Source organism: Protomyctophum parallelum (genome assembly GCF_964188405.1).
Source record: "Protomyctophum parallelum genome assembly, chromosome: 18".
In the NCBI taxonomy this organism is placed as follows: domain Eukaryota; kingdom Metazoa; phylum Chordata; class Actinopteri; order Myctophiformes; family Myctophidae; genus Protomyctophum; species Protomyctophum parallelum.
In genome coordinates, this window is record NC_139716.1 from 13,118,192 (window position 1) to 13,131,130 (window position 12,939).

General features: G+C 39.9%; 1 protein-coding gene across 1 annotated transcript; it reads left to right on the forward strand.

Moving 5' to 3' along the window:
• Positions 1-6,236: 6,236 nt before the first annotated feature.
• On the forward strand, positions 6,237-9,284 carry LOC310875588 (uncharacterized protein; the record flags this gene model as incomplete). Its single annotated transcript, XM_083788880.1, has 8 exons — positions 6,237-6,426; positions 7,564-7,626; positions 7,718-7,767; positions 7,978-8,174; positions 8,306-8,426; positions 8,654-8,714; positions 8,912-8,949; positions 9,118-9,284. The coding sequence occupies 8 exons, from the start codon at positions 6,237-6,239 to the stop codon at positions 9,223-9,225; spliced, it is 828 nt and encodes a 275-aa protein (XP_083645006.1). The 3' UTR covers positions 9,226-9,284.
• Positions 9,285-12,939: the final 3,655 nt, after the last annotated feature.

The window sequence follows — 12,939 nt, forward strand, 5'->3', positions numbered from 1 at the left end:
ACAGTACATTTCAAGCACAAACTCAATACAAAGACTGTTAACTGTGAGTGGACGACCCAATTAAGCATTACACTTGTTTACAACAGGGTCCACATTGTTCAATTCATCAAAAGCTGAGGACAGCATGACATACTACTACGGTACTACACTTTAGAGCAGGGATTTTCAACTGATTATGAACCAGGGACCACCACCACCCTGACTGAGAATCAACCTGTGGACCACTGTTGTGTTCCCCTTAACAGCCATTATGTATTATTATATTGGTTATATATATGGGCACATGACCATATAAGTTATCAGTAAACAAAATAATGACAGAAATAACTACAGCAGCAGTCATAATTAGCCTGCATACTGTTTATATATACATTATATAATACATTGAAACTGGGTGTTCACTTCATAAATGTGTGTCAACCCCCATCCTCTGCCAGAGAAATGCCTGCTGCCTCTTAAGGTTACATTCTATCCTTATACTACAAACTTATACATCTTTGGGGTATTCCTGAATCTTATGTCATATTATGGTACATAATTATGCAATTCTTAACCCATAAGACACAGTACAAGAGGACATATTATACATTCAATCATTCCTGATTTTTATATAGAAGTGTATAATTGTAAGTCTCTAAATGTTCTGATGAATTGAAAATGGCGGGCCTTATTGTAAACAAGTGTAATGCTTCATCATAGTGTCCAGTTTTTGTATTGAGTTGTACTTTTGTTTGAATTAAATGTACTCATTCTGCATACTGTTTATACATCAATACATTGAAACTGTCTGGGATTCAACTGATGCAAATTACAGCAATGTTGTTATTCAATTGAGCCATTTACACGTATATTAATTGCATTTCTGTTATATTAAATATGCGGCTTACATTTATTTATTTATTTAAATAAACAAAACAAAAGGAATTTCACATTGGTGCTGCATTATTTCATAGGCCAGTGGTCTACTTCAACAGGAGAACAGGAGCGCCACCAACGGGTGGATTTTTGAAAATGACTCAAATCATGAAGGCAGTGTGCAATTTACATGGAATCTTTCACAGACTTTCATATAGGCTGATACACGGCTTGGGATAACCGTGGATATACACGGCTTGGCTACAAGCTCCAAGTGTACTTTCGTACACATGCAGCGCGTTGTGAGCTTGCAGATCGTCGGTTCGCCACTCACCATGAATCATCATATTGTAACCTGGGCACTAAGGCCCGGAAAAATATTGGTTAAATCTATTCGTGAGTTGTCTGTCTGAACTATATTGTATATTTGTTATAGTTCTGTTGTGGACCTGCCATCCACTTGAGTTTGAGGGATATTTTTTTTAAATCTATATCTTTATAATAACCGTAATAATAGCGCTTGCGGTGTGAACGGCCCTTAGTCCTGTTTCAGCACTTTTAATACTAGTTTAACCCACAAGGCTGATAAATAATGCCTTCTAAATCAGTAGTTCTCACACTTTCAAGATTTTTCTAAAATGTTCAAAAATAGCAGCTGTAGATCTGTTTTTTTTTTTTTAATAGCCAGCCCAGAAATTGCAACATGACACCAGATACTCTTTCTTCCAGGTAAGATGTTGGCCCCGTGGTCAGAGTACCCTACAGACATCGCCCTGTTGTCCCACCACTTGTCTGTCGTCCACAACGACTCTGCTTTCCACTGCCAGTTCTGGCAGGACAGGGGTTTCTACCCTTACGCTGTAATCAACTGACCGCCGTGACCCCACATGACTCCGTCCGGACCAGAGGGAATCTTCTGGAACATCTGGCTCAGGTGCTCATCCAGTCCTCTCCCACGGGTGTCATCTGACCCTTTATCATTAAACCACTGGCCTTAAGCCGTTCTGAACGGAGCCCCCTTTTGGTGTTTTTAAGCATTATGTCACGCTTTAGCTATTGGAAAATAGCAGATCTACAAGCTTCTACAAGCTTGTAGATGCAGATCAATGCAGATCAATGCAGATCATTCTGGGAGTCCTTGACGTGAAAAGGGTTGAGCACCACTGACATAGAAATATTGTTTTTTTTTCAGAAAACTGTTAGGATTTAGAAGACATTGTTTTTAATCGACCTCAGTCCAAAAGGGGTTAAAGGAGTAGTAGCATGGATCCTTGAATTCATGGGGATTTGATGATCATCGGTCAACAGGAAGACTCAGTAGGAGACCAGAGACTCCACCGGTCATCAAATGATTGACTCGGAAATGCAAAAAACCCCAAGAAAAACAACTCCGTGAATTCAAGACTCCATAAATAAATGAATTCTTCATAATAATAAATTAATAAGGGGTCATTGATTTTTGGGGTCAACTATACTCTTTTAACCCATTCTGAACGGGAACCCCTCTTGGTGTTGGCATCATGTTATGCTTTAGCTATTGAAAAATAGCAGATCTACAAGCTCATAGCGCGCCACCGAGTGGCGCGCTACGAGCTTGTAGGTCTGCTATTTTTGAAAAATCGAAGAACGACTGACATTTTTAGAATCTGATCTCAGGTCAGAATGGGTTAATCAGACCAGTGTGTGTCCAGTGGAAACCTCGTATGAATCTGATCTCAGGTCAGAATGGGTTAATAGATGTGACTGTTCTGTTGCATTGAGGTAGCTCTCCAGAGAACCTAATGAGCACATGTTCTTGGCCATGTATGCCAGTACCAGTATTTATTGAAGTAGATCGAAAAGAGCTTCATGAAGAACAAAATGAAGGCTGAAAGTAGAATGTAAAGTGTGAGCATGTGACGCAAAGGATTCTGTGTTTGTCAGCTGCCGTGTTTAAACAGAGTAAATGTGGTTTTGTGTTAGTGGAATAAAGTATAGGTTGATTTGTGTAAGTTGGTAAAGTATGTTTAAAAAAATATATATTTGACTCCATTTTAAACTCAGACAATTCTTGTGACCCCATGATTTAAAGCACATGGAAAGTATGTACAATATGCCAACTTTTCTTTTCTCGAGGGGACATCCATCCATCCATCAGATGACTTTATTAACCACCTGCTTATTATTGACTTGTATTACAATGACTACTTATAACTGAATGCCAATACAGCAAATTAATTGTTTGTGTATTTTCTACAAGATGTATTTTGCACTGTATGTGATAGCAGACAGGCAGCCACAGGTTATTGTAGCAAAGGGATTTATTTTGTATCAATGCAGTCTTTAGTACATGGGGTTCCTGAACTCCAAAATGGGGGAACATTTTGTAAGTGTAACTTTGTCAAGTTGTGTTACCTTGTCTTAAATGCATCCAATCCAAGTACGTTTTTAAAGGGAAGGTATAATGCTACGTAGGATGTGTATTCCGTGAAGTACTGCTGATTGCACCAAGTCATTTATCAAGTACTCATGCACTATCATGAACTTATCATGTACTCCTGACACTGATATTATTAAGTGCACTCTCTGATAGCCTATATGAAGGGATTTGTTTTAATATATGTTTTTGTTTTGTCTATATTTTCTGACTGATGTATGCTTGAATAAAATGGTCAAAATCAGCATTTTCTTTTTATATACCCAGGTGGTCTTTTGTCATGATGCAATGATCAAATTAATTGTTATAAATGATTTGCTTTGAATATCTTCAGCCAAATGCCTAATAAAGGAAACGATCGTCTCGTAACTATTCATTCACTGCGTGCTGATTGTATGAAATGTGACAAATGTCCAAAAGCAGTTAGATTAGTCCTCCTGTTCAACATCAAGTTCAATTCAAAGTCACACAGGCCAGCAGATGGCGCCAGAATGACACGGTGGTACCGCGATGGTTCTGCGAGCTGCCTGTTAACAAATAAAAACTAGACTAAAATGTTAGGAAGGGACTATAGTGGACAAGAGATCCAGTACGTCATTTTACACTTGGTTGCATGCTGAAAATAGCAGATCTACAAGCTCACAACGCGTGGGCTGCAGATCTGCTATTTTCAGCAAGTGTAAAATCAGCCATTAAAATCAGCCATTATTACAGCACCAAGGCCAGCCAAAACACATTTTAGTTGACTAAATCAACTGTAGATTTAGTCGACTAAAATCTTATGATGTAGTCGACGAAAACTAGACTAAACACTATAAAAACCTTCCAGGTGACTAAAATGTGACAAAAACTAAATGAAAACGTTTCAAGAGAAACTATGATATGATGATTCATGGTGAGTGGCGCATCGACGATCTGCAAGCTCACAACGCGCTGCATGTGTACGAAAGTACACTTGGAGCTTGTAGCCAAGCCGTGTATATCCACGGTTATCCCAAGCCGTGTATCAGCCTATATGAAAGTCTGTGAAAGATTCCATGTAAATTGCACATTGCCTTCATGATTTGAGTCATTTTCAAAAATCCACCTGTTGGTGGCGCTCCTGTTCTCCTGTTGAAGTAGACCACTGGCCTATGAAATAATGCAGCACCAATGTGAACTTCCTTTTGTTTTGTTTATTTAAATAAATAAATAAATGTAAGCCGCATATTTAATATAACAGAAATGCAATTAATATACGTGTAAATGGCTCAATTGAATAACATTGCTGTAATTTGCATCAGTTGAATCCCAGACAGTTTCAATGTATTGATGTATAAACAGTATGCAGAATGAGTACATTTAATTCAAACAAAAGTACAACTCAATACAAAAACTGTGGACACTATGATGAAGCATTACACTTGTTTACAATAAGGCCCGCCATTTTCAATTCATCAGAACATTTAGAGACTTACAATTATACACTTCTATATAAAAATCAGGAATGATTGAATGTATAATATGTCCTCTTGTACTGTGTCTTATGGGTTAAGAATTGCATAATTATGTACCATAATATGACATAAGATTCAGGAATACCCCAAAGATGTATAAGTTTGTAGTATAAGGAATCAAGGATAGAATGTAACCTTAAGAGGCAGCAGGCATTTCTCTGGCAGAGGATGGGGGTTGACACACATTTATGAAGTGAACACCCAGTTTCAATGTATTATAATGTATTATATAATGTATATATAAACAGTATGCAGGCTAATTATGACTGCTGCTGTAGTTATTATTTCTGTCATTATTTTGTTTACTGATAACTTATATGGTCATGTGAGTAAGGCTCACTATAGTTCAGAGTTGTCGCTTCCGTGAGAGGGAGGCTGTTTGTTTGTTTGTTTGAGAACATGTCGCTTAAAAGGTTTGTTTGATTGTTTTGTGTCAACATTTTGAGATCTCAGTCTACATTATAAGTTCCATATTATATTTGTTTATGAGTTTAATTGATCGATTTACCTTTGTTTCAGTAACTTAGACAGTTTATTGATTGTTTTGGGCATTCCATGGACTTCATTCCCTTTACATCGCTATGCAGCCAGCGAGGTACATTCATTTGTCAAGCACATTTTCCATGTCATCAAGTTTGTATTGTATAGTTGGCGATTATTCTTTTATTATTTTGTGTGTCACCTCACCAGTTTGACGTTATTGGTCTTTAAGTGATGAAAGTGATGAAAGTGCTTAATAAACCACCAGTAAAGAAAGCAACCTGTCTCGTCTGTGAAGGGAGTGACACTATAATGGTTTGGGATACTTGGACAGTGGTTTATATGAGTTGAGTTGCTTAAAGTAACTTTGACTATCAATCAATCAAGCGTGGCCAGAATAGGCACCCAGCTGCAGCCTATCAGCACACAGCATGTGCAGTCAATAAAAGCCTCTAGACTGCTTCAAAGATAACACGTACCACCTTTGTTGATTGTTGTTTGAAGACGGCTGCACAATCAACATTAGATCAAGAATTTCCACTCTTTAAAGGTAAGATGTAAAGACGTGTTATGCAACCAACTGAACCAAGAACTGAAACCCGTTCCAACAATCTGAAACAAACTACCACTAATTTTCGTAATGTCACCAAGTTTGTTAAAAAATAAGTTGCTCGCTTGCTAGGCTAGCCGTTAGCACGGAAAGACACATTCAACACAAATGTGTCGAGTGAACTTATTTTACTAACCCCGACTCGTACCAAGAATATCTTTTTGACAGTCTTGGTCCAAGGTTAGTATTTTAAGAAGGAAGAGAGAGAACATCCGCACACTGGTAGTTTCACGAGCTCCGAGACGTACTTTATTTAGAGGCTACAATGCAATGTTTCGACCTTATAGGAGTGTCAAAGCAACATGCAAAAAGTGAGTTTAACGTTGTATCTTTACCTAACTTCTCACCTGTTAACCTGACTGTACCAGGAATCCAGACAATGGAGGCACCTGGCAAATTTTCTCACCTGCGGGAGCGAGATGTCGGTGTTCCGATGCTCAGGGTGAAGATGTCCCGGAGGAGATCACAATCGAAAAAGGAGAACTGGGAGCGTGCCGTCAACAGCCGCAGGCAGCTTGGCCAGCTCCCTGAGCTGGAGACGGCGCCACCGGTTGGACAGTCTGATAAAGGTAAGGCTTGATTGTACTATAAATGCATGCAACTTAAAACCCTACCCATTTTGTTCACATTCAAGATTATATTGCCGTCAAAACAGGAAATTTGGTTGTAACAATTTATTTTCTGCACAGACTCGGCTGTCACACAACGACAGGAGATGCTTAAAAGATGGAAGGAGGCTAAGAGCTTAATAAAGGAGAAGGAGAAAAGGGAGAGGGAGAATGAACGTAAGGGGGCCTTTAATCCAGGCTTATTTCGCCCCACAGACTCATTCTCCCTAAAGCTTCTGGTTGCCAAAGAATCCTGTGAGGTGAGGGGGCATTCAAAGCCAGATAAAGTGGCACTACTGATTTTGTCACACTATGATCATGTATATAAAGCTATACTTGTTTTCAATGCATGCACCACACTTTTATTTGTTATGCTGAAAATGCTAACCGAAGTTGCACTGTTATGGTAATTAGTTATTGTCCCTCCTTCCTACCAGGCAGCAGTGAAAGTGCCACAGACCCATTTAACAAAGCTCCAACCAGCTGCTACCAGGGGCAATGCTGGCCTCAGAGGTAACTAATTGCAGTCTGAGACAGAAACCATGTTTGGGACTGAAATTATCTTGCTTTATAATGATGCATTCAAACTTTTCCAATTTCTTTTGTGTTTTTGGGTCTCCCATATGTGTTTCTATCCCCACAAATAACCATATCACATATCATATTGGTGCTTTAATGGAAATTGCTCTCAGGAACAGCTGATTTTGTCATCGTGATGTAATCAATGTCGCCCTACTTTGTATAATTCCTCTTCAGTCCCAAATTCGCATCTCCACTTTGTTTACAATGTCCACCATTGTTGATTTTCCAAGCTGGAATGGCAACAAGCCTGGTTTTTATCTAGCATCAGTATTATAATGACTCAAATATAATTAATCTGCATATCGGCACTCCCACCACCTCAGGACATTGTGGTACTGGTTATATCAGAGTGGTGATTGAAGCTCAAACCATTAGTAATAACTTTGAGGGACATAGACAATATGATATTAAAAACTGTTTTAAAATGTATGTTATTTGCACTTTAACCCTTCTCAATAATAGCATAGAACATGTGGGTATTTGTCAATTAATGCATTTTTAAAATGTGTTTTTTAGGTAGGACAACAAGGGGCAATGCTAAGCCTGTAGCAACCTCTACTGGCAGAGGCAAGAACAAAGGTATGCCCAATATCCTAACTATGACTTTTGCTTGTTTACTTTGTTTATTTGCCTGCTGTACTTGATACCTGATTTCTGTGTTCTAATTCAGCTGTGGATGTCAAGACTGTGTCAGCGGTGGTTGACGAGACTGCAGCTGTGGTGAGATTCTAATTATAGAATGAGTGTAATGGTCCTATGTCTCCATGCTTCACACTGAGCTGAATACATATGTAAATATTTGTCTATTGTGTTCTTTTGGATTCATGCTGTATGTTAACGGTGACTAATTGTGCTCTGGATCTCCTTGGGTCTGAACTAAATATTGAATGTGGGGAGTAAATTGGTTCTGTTTCATTACCTCGGAAGCAGGGTGCAGAATCAACTCTCCGTGAGGAGGAAGCGGAGTTGGTGGCGGAATCTGACACCCTTGCTCCCAGGCCTGCCACTGAGGTTACCTCCTCCTTCGCCCCTAAAGGGTTTGTGTTTGTGACCCCCGCTGGCCTCTACACAGTCAAATTTGAGCCGTTTACTCCACGCTCTGCAGTGGACGCCTTCCTCAGACTCAGGTTTGTGCCTTCCTTGACTCAAGAATTTTATCTTGTCACATGACTGGTTCGTGGACCTTGCTATGCGGGAAAAGTCAGTTCCCAAACCATGGATTGGAATTCTACTTTTAACTCTGCTTTCCCCCTGCCAGCTCAATTTTCCCACCTGTTCCCCCATTGGAGCCTGAGAAGAGTGGACCGTCTCCTCCTAAATCCCCTCTCCGCTCACCCCAGGAGCCCCAACATGACACTCCGGACAGCTCAGTTGTTGAGGTGAACATCTTATAATGTGTCCATTTCTAAATGCTAGCTCTACATTGTCTACAAAATGACAGCAGCTAAAGATGGGCCAGCCAGTTCTCAGTTGTGCTATATATTTAGATTTGTGTCTTCACCTGTTAACCCTAATCTTAGTTACTCTAAATGCAATTAAATTCTTCATCATTACTCTGAAGCACATGCTTGTTGTCATTCAGTAACCAAATCTCTTGTGATTAAAGGATGGTCCTGGCTTGGATATGGCGAGATTCTTGCAGGAGGATGCCACTATGCCTCCCACAGGTAAGGTTTTTACACCATTAACGCATTGGGATGGATGCTAAGGCAGAATTTAATTCACTCGTTTTTGTAAGTTTCTCCAAAAATGTTGGTCAGGCTTTCAGTCCTAAATGGGTTAAAGTGATGGTGTGAAATCTTAATCAAGCACATGTAATTGCATATTCACTGAATGTGGCTGTCGATCACTGTTTCTCACTTAGATTTGGACCAGCTATTGCCACCACAGGCTGCCTTTGAGGTAAACGCTTTTCTTTGTTGCAAAAACTAGTAGCCACTTAAGCACTACTTTGGTGTACAACATCTATACTTTAAACTATATTGTCATGCCTCTTATTTCATATTCTAGGTTGGCTTCAGGCCTATTCAGTGGAGACCATTTTGACAGTCTTTCTGCTTTGTTTCTCAGGCCCAAAATGCTGAATCAGACCTCCTCCTGTTCACCCCCAACCTGAAGGATCGGATCAGGCAAAGTGTCTGCCCAAGTGACCTGATGGCCTTTACACCGCCTAACTAATGGAGATTCTTTTTTTTTTTTAAACCTGAGCTTGTAAACAATAATAAACTTTATTTTGTATAATATATATTTGCATGATGTGTTTTTATTTGATCTTAAAGTTCACTAATGGTTTGAGCTTCAATCACCACTCTGATATAACCAGTACCACAATGTCCTGAGGTGGTGGGAGTGCCGATATGCAGATTAATTATATTTGAGTCATTATAATACTGATGCTAGATAAAAACCAGGCTTGTTGCCATTCCAGCTTGGAAAATCAACAATGGTGGACATTGTAAACAAAGTGGAGATGTGAATTTGGGACTGAAGAGGAATTATACAAAGTAGGGCGACATTGATTACATCACGATGACAAAATCAGCTGTTCCTGAGAGCAATTTCCATTAAAGCACCAATATGATATGTGATATGGTTATTTGTGGGGATAGAAACACATATGGGAGACCCAAAAACACAAAAGAAATTGGAAAAGTTTGAATGCATCATTATAAAGCAAGATAATTTCAGTCCCAAACATGGTTTCTGTCTCAGACTGCAATTAGTTACCTCTGAGGCCAGCATTGCCCCTGGTAGCAGCTGGTTGGACTTTGGCTCTGGCAGACTGTACAGCTGGTTGGACAACTTTGGCGCTGGTTGTATCTTGGGCTCGCTGTGGCTGGACAAGAGCTGTGCGGCTCCTGGTCATTCTTCCTACTACAGGCTTGTTTGGCTATGGGACAATATGGAGAAAAGCATAAGTAGAAGTCATTCAATGCTCATGCAAATTGACGCGATAGAGCTGGGTGGGGTTAAGCTGGTCCAGCTTTGTTAAATGGGTCTGTGGCACTTTCACTGCTGCCTGGTAGGAAGGAGGGACAATAACTAATTACCATAACAGTGCAACTTCGGTTAGCATTTTCAGCATAACAAATAAAAGTGTGGTGCATGCATTGAAAACAAGTATAGCTTTATATACATGATCATAGTGTGACAAAATCAGTAGTGCCACTTTATCTGGCTTTGAATGCCCCCTCACCTCACAGGATTCTTTGGCAACCAGAAGCTTTAGGGAGAATGAGTCTGTGGGGCGAAATAAGCCCGCATTAAAGGCCCCCTTACGTTCATTCTCCCTCTTCTCCTTCTCCTTTATTAAGCTCTTAGTCTCCTAACATCTTTTAAGCATCTACTGTCGTTGTGTGACAACCGAGTCTGTGCAGAAAATAAATTGTTACAACCAAATTTCCTGTTTTGACGGCAATATAATCTTGAATGTGAACAAAATGGGTAGGGTTTTAAGTTGCATGCATTTATAGTACAATCAAGCCTTACCGTTATCAGACTGTCCAACCGGTGGCGCCGTCTCCAGCTCAGGGAGCTGGCCAAGCTGCCTGCGGCTGTTGACGGCACGCTCCCAGTTCAAACAAACCTTTTAAGCGACATGTTCTCAAACAAACAAACAGCCTCCCTCTCACGGAAGCGACAACTCTGAACTAGTGAGCCTTACTCACATCAGGGCACATTTCCTAATCCTAATAATGGTGACTCAACAACCAGTCAATCTTGAACCTCTATACCATGAAATGTTCTATGAGCAGGGCCTGGCTGTAAACAAGTTCTTTCTTGAGCTTTAGTCCTGCAGTTACCCTGCAATAGTACCTTTCCTTTACCGTACAGTGTGAGGGGCATACACTTTATTCCCGTACAAGTCAACTGTGGAATTTCCTGACATCCAACTTTCCAGTAAATGTAAACATTAAACATTGTAAACATTGACATGTCAGTTACAGTCACCTATTTGTGCAAATAAAGGCACTTGTCACAGCATCGGAGGATTCGGAGCCCACCGTGTGCGAGCGTCTCCGGGCGTATAGCCTACTCGCCGCTCGGCAAGTTTGGGTTGGATGTGCATGTTTTTGTACCTTTTTCGTGTAACATTGACGTGTCATCATACAAAGATCACCAGGTCATTTAGTGCAGTGGCGTGCACAGATAGACACTAGGGGTCCTAGAGCCCTGCCCTTTTGGCAATGTGCTCTTAAAAAAATAAAAATTAAAAATTAAATTTCTTAATTTGTAGTGTGTGGACCATGGTGACATTGATCAAATCTTGATAAAAAAAACGCTTCTATTTAGGCCCCCACAATCTAAAGCTATGTTTCTATGTCAGTGGTTCTTCGATTAAAGAAAAATAGCAGACCTACAAGCTCGTAGCGCGCCACTCGGTGGCGCGCTATGAGCTTGTAGATCTGCTATTTTTCAATAGCTAAAGCACCAAAATGGGTTCCCGCCCCAAAATGCGCTGCACAAGGTGCCCTTTTTTTCACTTGAGCACCTGCCCCTCTAAATGTCTGTGCACGCCACTGATTTAGTGCACTACTGCACTCTGTTTCACAACTTTGCATGGTCAGGGACCACATTATACAATACCTTACGGACCACCTGTTGAAAACCTCTGCTTTAGAGCAGCGGTTCCCAACCTTTGTCATGTCAAGGACCCCCTAATTGACACTAATTAGCCCGCAGGCCCCCATTTGAAAAGATATGCCAGGGACCCCCATAATTAAGAGAAGATTAGTTACGGCTCTCTAACAGTGATTCTCAACCCGTTTAATTTAAAGGACCCCCACAGTTTGACATGCATTAGTCTACGGAGCGGACCCCCATTTAATGGCATTTCTATCTCTGCATGGGACCCCAAATTTATATTGTAAAATCAATGTTAATCTAACTCTGAGAGTGTACAAATGGAACCAAATGGACCCGTTAGGGAGAGGGGAGTTGCACCACTCAGTTCACACGGGTGTGGTTTTTTAAGGTGATTGGGCTGCGACTCAGTGACATCCTGCTGAAGGTGATAAAACATGATGGACATCTGCTTAAATATTATTTAACACCTTTTTATTTTGGTACTCAATGGAATAAGCTTACAATATAATTTGAGATTAACATTCAATATATATATGTATTTTTTTATTCGTTTTTTTAAAGCAAAAGCATATTTAAAAAAAAGACACTCATATGCAGTTTGCATATCATTGATGTCTGGAAGAAACCTTGTATCTTAAAATTTCAACTATGTATGTTTTCTTTTTCTGTTAATTGATGCCCTACTTCATCATACAAGAGTCTAGCACAAAAGTAGTGAAAATAGCAGATCTACAAGCTCACAACGCATCACAATGCAATGCATTGTGAGCTTGTAGATCATCTATTTTCACAATTTTGATGAAAGAAATGAAAGAATCTTTGGACAAGGTTTCCACCCGACAACGACGATATGGATTTGGCAACACCTTCCATCCAAAAAGAAGTAGAAGCACTTTTGTGAATTCTTCAGTTTGTTTGTTAGTCACATAAATCTAAAAAAGAAAAACAATATGGTAAACATTCTGTTTAGAAGGGCATGCTCTTGCAAGCTGCAGGGATATTTTCAAAGTCAAGTGCAAATATTTGTTCAGCTTCTTGTGTGTGTGTGTGTGTGTGTGTGTGTGTGTGTGTGTGGCACAGAATGGGTAGTGCCATTTCATGTCTTTCACATTATGTACAGGTTTGTAGTTTTTGTATTTCAACATTAATTTCCTTCAAAGAGATGTAATAAGACAGAAGGGGAAAAAACATTTCAATGCAGGCTCAGAGATCATCTTCAGATCACACTTTCATATCGCTGTGGCCTTTTTCTTCATAACACATATACCCATGTGTTATTTGCCATTTTCTATTCAGCCTTTTATC